Raw genomic sequence first — 20,477 nt, 5'->3', positions numbered from 1 at the left:
TCCCTGTCCCACACGAGATAGGGGAACGAGAGGTCCCCAACAGCGGGGACCATATAGAAAAAAATGTCTCATGTGGGTCTTGTCAACCGTGAACTCTACCTTCTACAACGGTCACATATTATTCGGTGACTAGCGTTTCCAAACACTCTATAGTACAACAGCTAAAACCTTTTTGTCACCAAAAAATTCGAAACTCATGGTTGACATGATTTAGGTATCTCTGCGTATCTGTCCTGTCCAATTTTACAGACAGACAAGTAAAAAAATCCGTCCTGTTATTTCGATACAAATAAAAGCCTTGACATCCACGCTTCCGTTATTCGGAATTCGAGGGTTTTGTTTTAACAAAGCTTAGGTTTGACCGAATAAAGGATTTAGAGTTGATTAGTAGAGTGACGTGATCTTGTATTGCAAACAGTTTTAGTATTGATGTCATTGATTGAAATTGCATTCCACTTTGAATAATTTACACTTGATAGAAACCTGAGGTATAGCTAAGAGAAGACCCAATCTGAAAAGAGCCCACGGTAACTAATATTGACAACATTTGTGTGACTTACTGAAGTCACACAAATGTTGTCAATATTATAATAGCTGTTTTGTTTTTGTTTTTCTTTTGAGTTGTTAGATGCCCACTGCAAAGCATAGGCTTTCCCCAAAGCAATTCAGCGACTTGCGGCTATATGTAACTATGTCGGCAGTCTACTTAATGGAGGGCATACCCTAGCCCCGTTACTAGTTCGTGGTTGCAGCCAGAGAATTTTCTTTATTAGTTTTACAAAAAATAATATCAATACTGTATTATTACACTATAATATGATTCCTATTCGAGTTTTTATTTCATATACACTTTAAATATATTATATGATAAGTATGACATTACATGAAAGTGAATTGTAGTCACCACATTCGGGCACTGTTGTCAGAGTGGCCAATGGCCATGTCCTGGTTGGTTCTGTTGTCCCCGCTGCTCTTGCTATGCATCGTCATGTAGTTCAGTGTAAACCATTAATTGTATTGAAATGTAATATCATATATACTTGCCCATAAAAGGATAACAAGTGTAATTTTAATTATATTGCTTACTTTATTACTTCTTTTCAGCAGCTAGACGTCCACTACAAGGCATAAAGACTTCTATTAAAATCACTACGATCGGTCTTGCGCTGCCATCTATCGACGTCTAGTTACCTTAACTATGTCGTTAACCTAGTGAGGTGATCACGTATAACTTTTTTGTTTTTACAATAAAAAATATATCGATTCAATTAACTGTCGTATTTATATCGATCTCGTAACCGTAGAGGGCGCAACGGAGCGTATCCGCTCCGGTGCTGACACGCGACACCGTGCGAGCGTCGCGTATCAGCACACACCTCGTCGCACTCCAGCGGCGCGTATTGTTAAACAAATACGAATTGTTTGTCCTTTTTATCACCTAATAAATACATTTAAAAAACTTTAAAGTTAAACGGTTTTTTGATACCCATATTGTGGTGGTTGTGGAAAAATATGTACCTAGTCCGCCATATTGGAACGGCGTCCATCTTGAATTTTAAATTTTGACATAATCATCGTATTTCACTAGTGTAGCCCTTTCATTTGATACCCGAGGGGTTAAGGAAAAATATGTAATCCGCCATTTTGTATAGGCGGCCATCTTAGATTTATAATATTATTGATTTTATTATATTGTATTGTCATCTAAATTAAATGTGTGTACCAAATTTCAGATCAATCTGACAACGGGTTGGTGCTTAAATTTCAATTTCTAATTTTGACCCATATAAACAAATTCCGTACGGGTCGAACTAAATAAAACCGTTTAAAAACCACAATTTTTCAGTTCTCTTTGCGTCAATATCCTGTTTCTACGAGATATACGAAGCGCAGCATGAACATTAGTCTAAAGTGTCGAGTAGGTTTGGTAGAACTAGCTGAAGGGACATTAACTTCGGACGAATCTTGGATATGCTCTTCACTTTTCCTCTAACCATTAGTTATGAGAGTACATGTACAGTCTTTCTTAGTTATGTCACACTTTATAATGCTCTTCACAAGCAGATGGTAGAAACCATAGTTACGATTTTAAGATCGGGTAGAATGAGTTCAATTATTGCTTCATTTAGCCCATAGAATTGGCAGCACTTCCACTTTTGCAGCTATAAGTTAAAGAATGCAATGAAGGAACCCAACCTGGTTTTTATTTCAGTACATCTAATTGGACTCTTCTGGCTTTTTCCTCGTGACGCATAAACATGATTACTATGAATTATCCCTAATGTATATGATATTATAAAATAATGAATAAAGATAACCTGAATTGATCTTATAGGTCATTTACTCTGTATGCATAATAATATAGTTGTGAGTATTTGTCAACCATTTAGTTAATTGTCTTATATATATGTATGTTAAACTGACTTTAAATCATCATCAATTTATTTTGAATAAAAAGTTTATTTTCTTTAAATATATTCCATTATAATTTTATTTTATATCTTATAAAACTTCCCGTGTTAAATCTTAAAATATCCTAATGGAAGTTCTTTTACATTTGGAGAGTTCGTTGGTTTGTTTCCGCTCCCCCGCCAATTATTGGGTCGCCTTTGTTTCGTTGGTCGTTGTATTTTCTGACCGTAATTGGATCTCAAGTTCCGTTCGCCCTATCTTCTGTTATCTAGTTTAATAGAAAACAGAAGATAAGGCACTTTAAATACACAAGCTACGCACAAATGAAAATAACACTAAAATGCCTTATTAAATATTGCTAGTGTAACAATTGAAAGTCTATAATAGAAAGGGATATCTTCTAGATCCTGAGGAAGACTCTGTACGCAGGAGTAGCTTGACCAGTTAAAGTGATGATTATTGACAAGGGCCCTCCAAGAATCATGCATTAAAATAGGCGTTAATTATCAAATACAGATGGCGTTGTCATTAATTACGCGTATAATAAGAATTTATAACTTAATTTGAAAGTTAAATACAGTTATCGACACGACTATACTACAACCAACACCTCCAAATACCACTTGCCTTCAGAAAAATATACACATATGTAATTAGAAGAGTTGACAATCTACTTAATAATAATTATTAAAAATAAAGGACTTAAAATTCGAATTAGTTTTTTAAAAAATTAAATTGCAAATCGATATTACATGATGAAATATATTGACGACATCTATCGCCTCCTTACTTAGATCACATATATTCATTCTTCGAGTTTTCTTTGATGTTGTACACATGTCATTTCAGACCATGACACCCATTGTAAGTCTTAGGTCTCCCCTAAAAATATTTATGGGGTATATATTGTAATCGCCACCCTTGGCAGACGAGTTGGCGATTGTAGTGTGGTATTATTGTACGTAAAGGATTCAGCTGCTCATCTTCTAGAAACTTTTTTAATGTATGGCATACCTATATAATTAATGCACGAAGTGTTAATTTATATAAGGCTGTATTCCGGGAATCGCACGCGTACCGTAATTTTAAAAACTGGACATTGTTAGGGTGTCGTATAAAACAAACAAAATACCAATAATTTTAAAAAATATTGTTAATAATTAGTTGACTTAAACTTAGTTTAATAAGTTTAAGTTTTAAGCTAGTAAATAGGTTGAGACTTAGTAAACACTAACTTGCAAGAACTCAGATATATTAAACGTAATAATAAAAGAAAATATCCCAGGAATTGAACCCCAGTGGTGGTCTCAGTCCTCTACCGTTGGGCTACCACCGCTCAACGCATGCAGATAGTCACAGTAAATGGTTATTTTATTAATCTGAATAAATTTATTAATAATTTACTTCATGACACTTGAACTTTAATTATATCTGAACGCAGCTGTGCAGATATGTTTGAATGTTATTTAGTTTCATCCAAATGATGTTAAGGTTCATTAAAGAAAAGTCTTATTTACTACAGGAAAATTTTTTCTCTTAGATTCAACTTATCTAAAAATAACTTCGTTTCCCCCACGAAGAGTAACAAGTTTAACGTTCTTTATTTCTTTAACTTTATGAGAAATTATTATCGGTTCGGTCTCGGGATATTTGATACGACGAGCGGTCGAAGCTCCGTTATTACGTATTTGGAAAAAGGAAAACTTGTCTATTTATTTATTTATTTATATTAATGCACAGAATATATAATAGCAAAAAGATATATAAAAAATTATTAATGACCCGAAAAGTTGCGCAAGACCTATCATCGTCGTAATCTAAGGGGGATTCCTCTTTTTTGCACCGGGGGCAAATCTTCTGAATGGACACAAGATATCGTGTCCTCTGGGGGAAGGACAGAGCTATTTACGATTCCTACCCACTAAAACCTCCTCAGTGGTTTCCTTCGATACCTTTGGAGAGGCCGAATCTCTGCACCTCAGTACTATGCCAAAGCACAGAGAAGCTGTCTCTCTTTCAGCATCCTCGCTGTACCGGAGTAACACGAGACCACTTCGCGTTATTGCAATACTCAAGTATGCATTGAGTGGACGATATAAGTCTCCACCCTCAACGCTCGTAAACCCGATGCCATTTAAGTCGACACTTATGACAGGGTAACTTAGCTTTATTTTAGTGAACGCAGGCTAAAGGGTTTTGGGAAGGCCAGTACCTTGCAGTGGACGCCTATCTGATATGATGACGATGATCATATCGAAACACATAAACCTGTAATTGCAATGCAATTTAAGACAATTATTAATATTTATTTTAATTTATTTACTGCCTTGTTAGATTTATTACAAGTTATTCGCCTTTTGCAGTTCAAAAGCAAAATTAAAAAATTAAAAGAGATCTGTAGCTATGACTTTTTTATCGATTTAATGTATTGAATATTTACAACTTTAGTAAAACAAACAGTTTTTTTTATTTCGTATACTATAAGAGTTTAGTTATAATGTGATTATATATTTCTCAAATAACCGATATAAAACAATGGATTGTCATTGAGGTGGCAAAGATCAGGCCACATAGCTCGTAAAAGAGATGGTGATTTAAGGGTTTGAAGCGTGTTCACGGATAGGCAAGCAAGACGTCCACCCGCATGGTGGATAGACGACTTTGTCAAGGTTTTCGGAAGACTCTGAATGCAGGCCACTTTGGTCCTATTGAAAATTTATAGAGGAGGCCTATGCTCAATAGTGGACATCTTATAATTAAAATCATGACAATAAGGACGGTGAGAATATATTTTTATTACCTAGAACATTGTGCCTTCGGCTTTCGTTAAAAATACATAGCAGTAACATGTGAGATATTGTTCACAAAACTAATTATCGTATTTGTCCGCAGTGCCTACAGTACACGTTCAAGGTGTCGTGGGAAAGAAGGCTTCTCTTCCCTGCGACACTCAGCCCCTGTCCGCGGACGATCAGGTTGCGATGGTGCTCTGGTTCAAAGAGTCTGACGGGGAACCTCTATACAGGTAAACTCTTGAAGGTATTATTTTAAAAAACACCATTAACTTCGTCGTGACTAAAGGATGAAGACCTTTCTTGCCTTCATCCATTCAGACCTTCTGAATGGATGAAGGCAAGAAACTTTAATGCTTTTACAAACATTTTCAATCTTGCTGTATGTAGTAAATCTGAAATATTTATTTATTTTTAGTATTGGAAAGGAACTTACCAATAACTTCTGTCAGTTCAAAGTCTGCAGAAACAGTAAACAATAATAAATTGTAATACATATTATAGTAATAAGAATTTTAAAACGATTTTTTAACAATAATGTATTTTTTACTTTTGAAAACAATGAATTTTTGTATAAAACGAACCATATGTTAATTTACAGCAAATGAGATATTTACACATATAACCAATCATCCTGTATATATTACGTTTATATGATCGTCAAAACGACACAAACGTGAAAATAATACGAATGATCAGATATCTACAACAATATCTTGAAATCGACTGGTTGATGTGGGGCTTCGGCTATTGTAGCATTGATTTAATGGAATCAGGCGTTACCTTGCGGAAGTCCATCCTAAGCAAGAAAAGGACCAATATTTAGCCACTTCCGCACATGCAGTGGTAGTCGTGCAACAAAGTGCACCGCCCGCCAGCCCGCTGATAAATGTGTATGCGGCAAACAATGCGAATCACACAACCGCCACCCCCAAATCACTCGACACGTGTTTCACCCCTCCACGGGGCATCTCCAGGAGTTGTTACACCGATTAGTGTGTGTGACTCTGTGTTTGGCACTCCACTGCATGTGCGGAGGTGGCTAAATATTGGTCCTTTTCTTCATTGTATTGTTGAGAATAGTGAACAGAGCAGCGCATGGTGCTGCGGTCTCGTGGTCGCCGTCCTTCCATATCTTCGGTAATCAAGCTTTTCTAATTCCCCACCGTCTTTTCCATCTATGTGACCACAAACAGAAATCAATTTTGTACACGTAGTGAAAAGCAAGTGGAGATTCCAAGTTTCATCAGCATCGATGCGCTGGTTCTACGGTTATTCCTTAAAATTCGTAGGATACACCTTCAGCACCATATATCTCACGGACGCTTCTGTTCCATGAATTCGTTCGAGTAGTATGAATTATGAATATGAAGAATAGATAAAATAAATGTAATATCGTAAAAACGTGGCTAGGGATAGAAGGCGATGCATAAAAGTTATGTAAATAAAAGCAGTAACAATGAAAATTTGAAGAAAATAGGATGTCAGATATAAAGACTTACAAAAGAAGAAAATAAATAAAACTGTACTGGAAAACTTAGTGTAATCAAAGTCCATGTTCCACAATAAGACAGGGAATCGTGAGGTCTCCAAAAAAGGAAGTCATATAAAAAGAAAGAAGAAGACCAGCGTGGTGTTATTCTTTTCCCTACCCAGCCAAATTTTTAATGACTTTTAATGCTGCTTTGAAAGCCCGCCTCATCTATGAGCTGATGTTCCATCTTCACAGGCTTAAATCCTTCAGCAAGTTACAGAAAGATTTCGTAGTTATTACCTTTACTCATTACCTCCACCGTATACAATGTCATTATGATAATTTATAGTTATTTAGTTAAATTATTTTGGTGTTAAGATATACTTGTTTCCTGGAACAGTGAATTATTTTAGAACATGTTTCAATATTCTTGAAATGGTTTAACAACATCATGTATAATGTATGAGTGTATTTTAAGTTATCATAGTCATAAAAGTATTTTAATTACTTGTACAAAATTCACTGTAACTATTAAATATCCGTGGCTTACGAAGTTGCGATGAGGTTTCAAAGTATTTAAGTTGTAGGTAACTCGTGTATATTTTATGATGCTCCAGCGCTATGATATAATGTTATACAAATTGAGTAAGAGCTTCATTTCAGTCTTTTATTAAACAGTTTTATTTAGTTCGACCCGTACGGAATTTATTTGGATCAAAATTAGAAATTGAAATTTAAGCACCTTCCCGTTGTCAGATTGATCTGAAATTTGGTACACACATTTAATTTAGATGACAATACAATATAATAAAATCAATAACATTATAAATCTAAGATGGCCGCCGATACAAAATGGCGCATTACGTATTGTTCCTTAACCCCCTCAATATGGGTATCAAATGAAAGGGCTACACTAGTAAAACACGATGATTATGTCAAAATTTAAAATTCAAGATAAACGCCGTTCCAATATGACGGACTAGGTACATATATTTCCACAACCACCACAATATGGGTATCAGAAAACCGTTTAACTTAAAAGTTTTTTAAATGTATTTATTATACTTTATATTGCGTTTATTTGTGTAAAACCAGCAGGGGTCACAATCTAAATTTTCGATAAGATTAGTTATAGGTGTAAAAACTTTAACTAAAAATTAATAGATTCAAAAAAAAATAGATAAAGTAATGTTAAAACATTAAGAAAAAGCATTTCAGCAAATTTGGATTACTGCATATTGAAATTAATTATTGTTAATTATCTGTCGCTGCAGAATTTATATCAGAAATCTTAGGTCATACATTTATACCGGAAAAATTAATTAATATACCATTTTTCAGTCTTGAAATTTATACACGGTGACCAGAAATACGTGTAACAGATTTAAAGCTTCTTGCTGACAACTATTTATTGACTGAACTAACTATTTACCACTTTAAACATTTTAAATCTATAATAAATCACCATGTATATAGCTTACTTTCTTGTGTATTCAAATAAAAATGTTATCATTGATTATTTTGACAGTTTTTTTTAATGGCTATTGGGGGCCTCTCGTACCCCTAACTTTTTGGGATTAGGGACTTTATTGTTCAATATTTTTTTTTTCAGTCTTTTCTTTATTTATCACTCTCTTTCACGCGTCACAATATCTTTCGTTTTACTCTTTTATACCTTCTTTCTTTCCTCGCCTTTCTTCCATCATCTCCTTACTCTAAGGTGGCTAGGTATATTTTATTTATTTTTATTCTTTAATTTTATCTTACATTTAATTTATCTTTATTTACACTTTTGTTTTACTTAATTCTTTATTACAAATTTATTTTTCTATTTCTTATTATTAGTTAACAATTTATTTTGAGCAGATTTCATTAAGTACCTTATTATTTTGTCAGCTACGACGTGCGCGGGCGAGCTTTGTCGCAGCCGAAGCTCTGGTCGTCTCCCGCTGTTTTCGGGGCGCGGGCTTTCTTCCGCGCCGCGGCTGTGCCAGCCACACTCCTTCTGGACAACGTGTTCACCGCTGACGCAGGCGTCTACCGCTGCAGGGTTGACTTCAAGAACTCGCCCACGAGAAACCTGAGGCTCAACTTTACTGTTATAAGTGAGTTTATTTTGTCTACATATGTACTTTAATGGAATCAGGCGTTATTTTGTCCATCCTAAGTAAGAAAAGGACCAATATTTAGCCACTTCCGCAAATGCAGTGGCAGTCGTGCAACAAAGTACACCGCCTGCCAGCCCGCTGACAAATGCGCATGCGGCAAAAAATGCGAATTACACAACTGCCACCATTAAATCACTCAACACCGATTAGTGCACTCTATGTTTGGCACTAATCGGTGTAACATAACTCCTGAAGATGTCCCGTGGAAGGGTGAAACACGTGCTTCACCCCTCCACGGGACATCTTCTCTCTCTCTTCTCTCACGACTGCCACTGCATGTGCGGAAGTGGCAAAATATTGGTCCTTTTCTTACTTACATATGTACGTTGGTTATGTATGAAATCATTACAAATTTTAAAGAAAATTGTTCCAAATTATGTCAGCCAGTAGAAGTCCACAGCAAGACATGGGACTCCTTCATAGATCACCATCATCGTCACCATCGATATTGCGCTGCCCGCATCCTCGGTCTTCACTATGTCGTCTATCCTCTTGTCATGGTCGTGGTCACCACTCCATGATCTTTGCGCGCACCATGATCTGAAAACAACTTACAAAAAACTCAGACTGGTTTTGTTTCCTTTCTGTCGTCAATTTATCAATATATAATACAGTAGTGGAACAATTCATTTCCAAGCCTTATTATTACTTTAAAAAGTCTGTTTAATGAACTTGTTAAATTTTGCATTGTACATAGCTGCCTACAAAAGAATTAATAATGTTATGGAACCTAGAGAAATGTATGACAAACTTATGTTTATTTTTCATGCTTCCATATAGGCACCAAATTTTTTCTAACCTTTTGATTAGACTTTCAAGCATTCCTTTTAGGAAACTATCAATAAAACACAATAGAAATCCTAATAAGCTATTAACAGTTTTAAAAAGCGATAGCAGTTTATAAAAACATCCATTAAATTAACAATCGTATTCATTTTAACAGTCATTCAGTAACAATTAATATTCGAGACCGGAAGTGCTATAAATTCTTAATTTAAACGTAAAAGCGAAGCGATAGTGGCTTCGTGAAAGTAAATCATAATGGATGATATATAATGAGTACAATACAGCTATCGACCGGAAGTAATGACTTATTTTAATTAGGAATGGAAGCTTAGTATTATTAAATACAGGCTTATTACACTAATATTACTTCTAATAAAAGGTTATTGGTTATATGTATATAAAAAATCTTAAAAGTGATTTTGATCCAAAAGCACACTCCTCTATATATTGAGTGATTAAAAATAGTGAACAGTTGCACAAAGCCAAGTTTAATTATTCCGAACAAGAGATAAAAAAATTTAATGTATTGGTATAAAGGAGAAGAAAATCCATAGCTTTGAAATTGTTTTAAATAAAAAAAAAAAACTGTTCGCTTTTACACATAACAAAATTGAAACGTTCATCGATATCTTTCAATGGTAAATAAATGAAGAATTGTATCTAAGTTGAGATGTTTTTGTTCATACGAATATCAGAAATAACACAAATAAAATTTTAACGTTTTTTTTTTAAGAGAACTTGAAATAATTGTACGAAGCAGTTCCTTTCCACTTTTAACTTAGTTTTGTTTTATTTTAACCAAAGTATTACTTTATACCTGCCTTTTACTTTTTACTAGAGCAGCTTTTTGGTTTAAAAATTGTGAATATATGAAAGGAATTCTAAATTACAAAGGTTTTCACGAAAAAGTAAGTAATAAAGATATACTTCAATTAAAATAATAAACAACGGTACATGTCGAAGAAATATCTTGAGCGTTGTTTGTAGAAAATGTGATGTCAGCAACTTTGCGGTTAAAAACTTTATTAGAATACTCTACTAATAAACACGGTTTCGAAGAAACTTCTTATATTAAAAAAGGATTTAACAATGTCTTAAGATCTAATCTAATCTGAATACTCCATTTATTATTAATTAATACAATACAATTGATTTTAGTAAGAAAAGGACCAATATTTAGCCAGTTCCGCACATGCAGTGGTAGTCGTGCAACAAAGTGCACCGCCCGCCACGCAGAGTGATTTTGGCACTATTCGGTGTAACATAACTCCTGAAGATGCCTCGTGAAGGGGTGAAACACGTATTGAGTGATTTGACGGTAGCAGTTGTGTAATTCGCATTGTTTGCCGCATACGCATTTATCAGCAGGCTGGCGGCTGCATGTGCGGAAGTGGCTAAATATTGGTCCTTTTCTTACTTAGGATGGACTTCCGCAAGGTAACGCTTAATTCCATTAAATATTGATTTTAGTGTTTTAATAGAGTAAGAGTATCCTTTTTTTAACTCGCGGGAAAATCTTGCATGGTATACTCGTCCGCTGCGGGGGCAACGAAAGGGTTATGCCGGACTCCTACTGGCTAAAACCCCGCGGTCTTATTGAACGCCTCTTGTTGAAACTACGGGAACACTTTCGCATGCCACCGCAGTTTCAACGGCGGTGGCCTAGTGCCTTGACTCCTTACTTGTGGCGGATCACCCCGACTTCGTCGCCAAGGCCATGCTAAGGGAGTTGGTGAATGGCGCGGTATAATACCGGTGGCGTGCATATCGCGCGCCACTCGCTAACCGCTCCGCCTTTGGACCGCGCCTCGAAAAACGCGTTGCCTAGCAACGAGCTCTTACCCACGTGCCCACGCAGTCGATCGCATCGCGGCAGCGTCGGTAATGAAACGGATAAATGACAGATGGCGCCACAGTAGACGCAACAAAAGTTTGCATCGCGCTGTTGAGAGTCTCCGCTCTCATTATAACTGCGAGCGGAGGTGCGGTCAACATTAACAAAAGCTACAGTACTACGACCACTCCTACATACCCTTCGACGTCCAGGTCTCGGACTGCGGATGGGGAGCTTTCTCAGAGAAAGTGTACCCTGCGGTAAACAGTTATTCTATGAGTACGTAAGCTCACAAAGTCACCAAGCTCGGCTGGGCGGCTTTCTGCAATATATTTCTCTTCTCGTCTAATAATCATCAGTGCCTAAAAACCAAGGTTTACGAATAATGTTTGTGATCTCACACACAAGGCCTAATTGGCAAGTTCACATGCCGATGATATGATGATATACGGATCAAGAGGGAAGTAATTGGCCATATAGTGCTCTGAATTTGAGACTGTTTGGGCTTTAAGGTTCCGACATGATAAAGCGCAGCGTAGTACGTTCATTTACACCAGTGATTCCCAAAGTGGTCTATATCGACCCCTAGGGGTCTATGACAACCTGCAAGAGGTCTACTTCAGCGAAAAAAAATTTGGAGATCCATGAAATGAAAATGGGGGCCCATGATAGTGGATCTCAACACATACACTGATAGTACCTATTTACTTACATCATATTATTTTATAATATTAAAAAAAATTACATAATTTATAAAAGTACATATGAAGTAAAAAAATTATTATATATGTTTATTAAATTGTGTAAGTTGTAGGATGTTGGTATTCGCTTTGTGATCGCAATACATTTTGAACTAGTAAAAACCTAATAAATGTATAAATTAACATGTGTTTTTACTTTAGGTTTTTAACACTAAACTTCACTATAGTTAGAAATTTACAGGAAATCAATATCAGGTAAGTAGGGGGTCTACCAAACACGGAAAAACATGGCAAGGGGTCTACGACACAAAAAAGTTTGGGGAACTCTGATTTACACGGTTGACAGGCGACGTATGTAAGGGTGACGGAAGACGCCGGATGCAGCCTACGTCTTGCTGGTTCCATTTGAATTATATTTGGAAGGTATATATAGCAGTGGACTCCGTACATTAATTGAAGATGATGTTGAATAGAGAAAAAAAAACGTAATATATAATAAAAACTATCATCGGTTTGATTTTTAAATCGTAAATCATGAAGGTAGTAGAAATGTAATTAATAAGACAGTAATCGGAAATGGTCCAGTTTGCAATAGGCATTAGTTGAGCTCGTTTTCGATAATATTCAGACAGAATTACTTTCTTAAGCACTAGACCGGCGGAGGCGCTGGGAATGGGGTCCATAAAATAAATGTTAAGTATAACGAGGACCTTAACTTTTATTACCTCCGTTAATTTGTGGTCAGTCAGGCTGCTCTTTATTTGATATTTAAAAAGAGATTAAATACAAGAGGCCTATAGGATACTGTTTATAACTAACAACCTACGGAACAGAAACAAATTTAAACTTAAATTTAAGCTAGGTTGATTGCCTATGCAGACGGCGGTAGGCTGTTCTTCAAGGTCCAGGAAGACAAAGACAATTTTTGTCATAAATAATTATTTGTATTTCAGAACAAGTATTACACGTATACACTGGGTGATTTGTAAAGAGAACGAAACGTCGGTAAATCAGTACTATATCTATGACACTTATTGACTAGCGCCATCTAGTATGTTTTTAGAGAAAATATGATAAAATAGTTCTATGTATTTACCAGCCTATGAAGCATTAAGTCCGCTATTACAAATTGGACCAGATAAATAAATAAATAAAATCATGTTATACCTCTCTCTAGGCACCATAAAATTATTTCGTGGGCAAATGTGTACGACTATATAATATACTTCCACATGTAATTTTTTTTTATTTTGTTAAATAAAACAAAATAAGCAATCATACTAGATAGAAGTATTTTTGGAGTTTTTTCCGCCACTTTTTCTTCCAGCGCTAATGCTTGTCGAAGTGATAGTAGTGATATTAACCAGGCATTAGCAACCGGCCAAGCCGAGGTCAACCCTCTTGGGGCCTTTGAGCTTAGTCACTCTATGGAGCGTAGACCGAAGTGATCTCATAGAAAAATCAGTAAAAGGTTGGCGAAGGATATCGATTCGTTAGATTTCATTTTATTTCTTTGTTATTAAACGCCTTTCATGTATATCACTACTAGCTGATCCCGCAAACGTTGTTTTGCAAAAAAAAAATTGATATTTTAATTTACAAATAAAAAATAAGGGTTGATCGTAGAGGGGTGAAAATTTATGGTTGTATGTATTTTTGAATGCTGTATCATAAAAAAATAAAAACAAAAAAATTCGTTAAAAAAATAAAAATAATTTTTTAAGTGTGAACAACCTTTATCACTTAGGGATATAGAAAATAGATAGTAGACGATTCTCAGACCTACTGAATACGCATATTAAATTTGGTAAAAATCAGTCAAGCCGTTTCAGAGGAGTTCAAGTTCGAACACCGTGACACGAGAATTTTATATTAGATATTAAACTTACATTATCAACACTTTGGGTTATTTAAGTTTAAAGCCAATATATATCCGCCCCTCCGAATAATATGACAATCGTTATTACAATTTTTCAAATCAAATCGTTATTACAATTTTTATGAGTACGAATATACCTTGTCAATTTGTTCCATAATTTTCTAATTAAAAGTGGTTGATATCTCAAGGCGATGTTATGTTTTTCATTTCTCTAAATAAACAAAGTAAAGTACAAAAAAAATAAAAAGATCTTACGAAGCGGTTGTTTTTTCAAATATAAATATTCAGATTGTTCAGTACAAAATTAGCTTTCAAACTATATAAAGATTATAATTTTCTTTGTATCAATTTTTGAGATAATAAGTAATATTTAGTTTTTCGTCTCTCGTAAATATAAATACGCGTTTCATTAAGTATTATAAGTTAGTGTTATGTAACTTCAAAAGAAATTTCAAATCTGCTCCTTCCCATTAACCAGACCCACATAAAACAGTAAAGATATCCTTAAACTCTTAGAAATTTCCTCTTTCTCAACTTTAACAATATCGGGGAGCATCGAGTTAGCTGACAAAGCAAACTGTGTGAGGGTCATTCTATTCAGCGGTATCCTTTCAGGACACTGAAATAAACAGTTTATTGGATCCTTTAGAATATGTAATTGATTTTGGGTAATACTTGTAAACTACTAACTACTTCAATACTAATTAAAAAACGCCGCAATATAATGAAACTTTTATTTCCTAGTTATGTATCGCTATAGGTGTAAATATGTAGTACTTAATACGAGAAAGATCGGACTTTACTAGTAAAGGATTAAGGTCGATTGTCTCTTGGTTTCAGGAGTTGTTTACAAAGTAATTCTACGTACACACAAGTAATAATATAAAAAACGTTATTTAATTACCATAAGTAACTGTTAGCAAAAAGCTTAAAACTGATTCTTAAATAAAAGGATCATACCTTTTAACCCACACAAACATACATACGAATATAAAAATACACACAGACACCCACATACGCATACTACTAAGGCGTGTGTATATGTATATATATGTACTTTTGCTGCTTATGAGCTTGTGTGTTACAAAATCCTTAAGATAAAATTTTTGAAATGTATGATATTTGAATGTAACATTTAATAATTTTGATATTTAAAGAGAAGGGCGCTGACGGCTGTAAAACTATGAAATGTGTTACTCAAATAGCGGTTAGTTGTACAATAACAACATATTAAAAATCTTTGTTAGCCTTGTGTGACAAAAATTAACTGCTTTTCTTATCTTTGTAAAAGCTAAAACAAAATAGTTAAAACTAAACATTATATCGCTCTACAAATTAAAAAGTAAGTAAAAATACCTGTCCTTAGCTCTTAACTTCTGGATGCCGATATAAACGTATTATAATCCAATTATTGTTCTATTCATGAGGTACATAAAACATTAAAACTTGATTTTGTAAGTTAGCATTTTTAATTAACATATAAGTATATATAAATATATGTCTTTATAAGTACGTTGTGTACTTATGATATTCTATTCTATCTCGTACATATCGACTACCCGCTACCTGTTATTGTGAGTCCATTCCGTGATTGTCTATAAAACTTGCCTCGTTGTATTTTTTAATTATTGTATTAGTGTTTATATTTCTTTCTGTTACAAGTACAATAAACTATCATCATCATTTCAATCGTCAGATGCCCACAGCTGGACAAAAGTCTGTCTAAGAAACTTCCAATAGGACTGCGTCAATATTGATAAAGACATCTCGAGTTAAAAAATAATAAATAAACACTAAAATATGCCCAATTCGTTTATTAATTCTACACGACAGCAAAAGTTTAAATAACTTTAGACAATAAATTTTAAAGTCCCCTTTCAAATCGAGGTGCAAATGAAATTGAATCAATCACAAGTCCGCGAACTAGACGTTGATTTTAATTCGTTACTGTCACACAAATGTTGTTACCGCAGCACCTCCCAACCGGCCGGTTATAATTGACGCCAAGACAAAGGACCAGACGCGGCTGTTGGAGCCTTACGACGAAGGCGACACCTTGGAGCTCATCTGCGAAGTTAGAGGCGGTAAGAACTTTATTAAGGCATTCTTATTTACACGCGGGCACTTCGATAGTGCAACCTGTGCTCGGTTTTCTTTGTTTTTATGACCCTCGTTTTTTAAGGCTTCTCGTTCCCCCTGATTTATGTGCGGCAAGGACATAACGAACGATAAAATGAGCTTTTAAATTTTTTCATTCTAAATTCTTTTTAACGCTTCACATTATCTTTTATTGATTCCTTTTACGTTTCACACGATCTGTCATTCTTCGTTTGTAGATCTTTTTTTATATCTTCTTACTTCTTTCATCTACATTCCTAGATCACAGTTTTTTAAATTTTCATTTATTTTGTTATTTTACTAATTTGAACTATATTACTACTTTAAATCGATGGTCGTTGGGCTCAAAAGCTCCCAACTCGAGCTGGTAGACGGAGTTGGGTTCCCCCCCCGTGATGTGCCTGCAAAAGATCGGTCATGGTAGCTATCTTTAACGAAAACATAGTTCAGCGTCTATCACCTGATAAGATTGTAACGGTGATTTTCATGCACCGCATTTATCCATTTTTGAACTGTATAACAAAGTATACCGACATATGCAGTTCCTCAATCATATAGTAAATGGCATCAGTTGTAATTTAATTAATTATAATATAAATATAAAATTAGGGAGATTTAAAAAAAATCAGAGATTTCCATATTAGTTCAAATAATGTTGTATACAGTTAAGTGAAAGTGACTTAGTGAAGTAAATACCTTTTATTCAACAATTAAAACAACTTATATCTCACTTTTTAAAGATTCGAAATACATTTAAATAACCACTTTGTCGAAGTGTAGTCAAATATTGTTTTCGAATCATTCTTGTCACGTCTTCTTCCTCAAACGAAACTTTTATAAAAAGCTTTTCATAGCGGATGTACATTATTATAGCGGGAGTACAAATTTTTTACCTATACAACCTTTTTGAATTATTGAAAGATATAATCAAATATCCTTTCAGTAAGTTTTGTTTGATAATGTCATTGTTTGTTGCTCTTAAAGTTAGGCGGAGCGGGATCCGATTTTAGGTTTAAGCAAGTATACAATTAACAAAGCTATTCTTTAAGCTAATCAAAAACCTTTTCTCTTACTTAAAGTTAAATTGCAAGCTTTCTATTCTAAGTATTATGTTATTCAACCAAATGCTGTAAGTATCTGTTTGATTTAAAATACATATGCTTAAATAGATATTTAATTCGTTATGAAATATATACAATGGATATACATATATATCCATTAAATACGTACTATGTATATCATTGTCATATTTTAGGATTATATGAAAATAAATATTTTTTCACACCTATCATATAATAATAATAGGTAAATTTATTAATTTGTGAATTTATATAAATGCATGCATATATATCAGGAGGGCCGGAAAGTAATGTCGCTTTCTTAAATTGACACGACTACAATTTCGACAATTTTTTATTTCTAATCAACAATATATTCACTTCCGTTATCAACAACTTTTTGTCAAGTGTTTAAAAATCAATCAGTTTTTCTGTAAAATATGTTGACAGAAACGACATTACTTTCCGCTCTTTCTTATATAACAATGTCTTATCAATTCTACTGTTTGTTTTTCATTTACTTTTGTTTTTTATTTGTAAACTGTTTTTTTGTTCTTTACTATATTCCGCTCTTTTCTCTGTTATTTCTTCGTTCTTCTTTACACTAGTATTTTTTTTTGGTTTTTGATTATTAGCGATTCTATTCTTTTTTGTTAGATGTTCTTCTAATTAAGTGTTTTCTATGTTCTATTTAACAGAATTTTGATTGTCGCAGGTGACCCACGGCCCCGGCTGACTTGGTACTTAGAAAATACAGTGATCGACGACTCGTTCATGCAGCGCAGCGACGGAGTGACGGTGAACGCGCTCACCTTCCCCAGCATTGGGCGGCAGCACCTGAATGCTCGCCTGGTGTGCCAGGCCTCCAACACCAACCTGGCGCCGCCGCAGACCAAACTCCTCATATTAGAGATAAACTGTACGTATTAACAAACTGACGTCATTTTTAACCCTTAATAACCTAGAGTTTCAATTTTGAACAAACCGAATGTTCACATTACTATTAGTTTTTTTATAGGTTGGCTGTACGTATTTTACTGTTGTATAATATTCTTTCCAACGAAATTAAAAAAAACCACTTTCGTAAATCAGGCTATTGAGGGTTAAAGAATTTTTATAAACTTGTTTAATGTAATATCAAATATACTATCGTAAATTATAATAATTAATGTCATCTACAAAAGAAGAAATAAAATATTATTCGAACAAAAATCTTTACAAGTACTATACCATTAATTCTTTTGATTGTTTTTGATTTGTAATTTAATTTTATTATTTCTTCAACTTTCTACACATTTTTAACATTTTCTATGTTCTGCTGTTTTATACTTTATTGTTCTATACAGGGCTCATTTCTTTCTATTCTGCTAAACTAGACTCTGTTCTACTCTTCTATCTACGATTTTGTTCTTCTTCTATTTTTAATGTTAATTTGTAATAATTTCTTTTATAATCTTATTTGGAGCATGTAAAGTGCTGCGACTGGTGTTACTAATTAACTTTGTTACAGTGCGACCGCTCACCGTCCAGATCTTGAACAAGAGTCGGCAGCTGTCCGCGGACAGGAGTTACGAGGTGGAGTGCAAGTCCACGGGCTCCAGGCCCGAGGCGCAGATGTCCTGGTGGAAGGGGACGAGGCCGTTGAGACGGAACGCTAAGACAGTCTGTATTTCAAAACAATTATTAAATGCTTTTTAAATCGCAGTATTGTAGTTAGAAGAACTAGCCGAGAGGCTATATGCAGATTTATCAGAAATCGAAGGCTCCGCGATGGACCAGGCAGATATTACCCCAGTCGATTGAAGACCTTGGCAAAATGGAGAACTATACGCATTTATATGTATACGTTTATGTATATGTGTATGTATATGCATAAGTATATGTATATGGACATGTATAATGAATATGTGTATAAAATGCGAGATTGCTTCCTTCCACTTTGTCTTGCGCCACTAAACGTTCCTCTGAGTCCTCATTACGGGGACACGTCCAAACTAGCTGAGGATTCGTATACGCACTTGACGATAACCTCTCTTTTATGCTGATTTTTTGTGAATCGAAACGTTGCTTCGGTGCACGGTCTACGGAATTTTGAGCATCCATCTCCAGCACCACATCCTCTCTCCATAAGACCATTCTTTGATTAATAATAAACTACACAGACCTACACTTTTCTTCTTTTCAGCCGATGGACGCCCACTGCAAGGCATAGGTCTCCAGAAAGATGGTTATGATGACAGGTCCTGTGCTCCCCGCATTCAGCTACTTCCCGCCCCCTTAACTTCGATCCACTTAATGTGGCGCCTACTCACACCGTGCTTCACTCAGTACACTTCAGCAACACTGACCAGACATGCGCGCTAGTCGTAAATTCTGCCGGCCAGCAAGGTCGTGCTGGGTTTGTGTCCTCGAGGGCAGGCTGGGTTGCCCCGCTGCCTCTATCTCGCGGCCACTTCCCTGTGTCTTCGACGTCTCTCCGCCGAGCACTGATGCGAGTTCCGAAACTCGAATCTTGTAAATTTTATATAGATCACGGATCCCTCCGTTCCGTGAACTCTCCACCGATGAAGGTGTAAGAGCCGCAAGGCTAACAGCACTAACTTCATACGAGAAAATACGAATACACCGTGCTATCAGCTCGTGGTCATGGCTCGAAAACTTTCGGCCCCAACGGCCATCAGTCGCAAGAGCGATGTACCCCGGCCGCTGTCACTTCGGACATTTATTTTATACATTACTATTACAAACATTTTACACGTACGTAAATAAAAATATTAAAAACAACTCTGTAAACATGACTTATTCGTAAAAATTTAAATGTTCAATTAAATATAAAAGTTTATACTCGATCAAATAACGATTGGATGCAATTATTTAAATTTCATTTTGGTATAAAGTTATCAACGCAGTATTGATTTTCGGAAGGCTATACCTAGAATACGTGGCAGCGGACGTAACGTGAACGTAAAATAACGTTATTTTTTACGCTTTAATCAAAAACTTGTGCACTTTTGTCAAAAATTTAAAGATATGTTTTGTATAACTTAAATACGGATAAAATAAATGGGTTTTGTTACTTTTATCAATATGATTACCTGATTACTCCTGAACGTTTATGCAATGTAGTCGGTAAGTCCATAATAGGTAGACCGAGGACATTATTAAGGGGGCGGGAAATCGCGGGACGCAGGTTTCCTGCGTAGCCTTATCGAGGTGTTCTCTAAGAGAAGCCTTTGCCTTGCAGTGGAAGAATGT

At 35.1% G+C, this 20,477-nt stretch overlaps 1 protein-coding gene across 1 annotated transcript in view; it reads left to right on the top strand.

The window, feature by feature from the left end:
• Positions 1 to 5,378: 5,378 nt before the first annotated feature.
• LOC137920071 (nephrin-like) overlaps positions 5,379 to 20,477 on the top strand; it is a 34,855-nt gene continuing 19,756 nt past the window's right edge. Inside the window, exons 1-5 of the mRNA XM_068763303.1 lie at positions 5,379 to 5,437; positions 8,575 to 8,783; positions 16,020 to 16,130; positions 17,938 to 18,141; positions 18,733 to 18,884. Coding sequence (XP_068619404.1) covers positions 5,394 to 5,437; positions 8,575 to 8,783; positions 16,020 to 16,130; positions 17,938 to 18,141; positions 18,733 to 18,884 — 720 coding nt within the window. The 5' untranslated portion in view covers positions 5,379 to 5,393. The remainder of the gene's footprint in view (positions 5,438 to 8,574; positions 8,784 to 16,019; positions 16,131 to 17,937; positions 18,142 to 18,732; positions 18,885 to 20,477) is intronic.

This window comes from Battus philenor, unplaced genomic scaffold (assembly GCF_028537555.1).
Source record: "Battus philenor isolate CCGP_79_NKW_IND1 unplaced genomic scaffold, ilBatPhil1.0.hap1 SCAF_17, whole genome shotgun sequence".
Lineage (NCBI taxonomy): Eukaryota > Metazoa > Arthropoda > Insecta > Lepidoptera > Papilionidae > Battus > Battus philenor.
The sequence above is the reverse complement of the archived record's forward strand: the minus strand, read 5'-3'. Positions and strand labels throughout refer to the sequence as shown.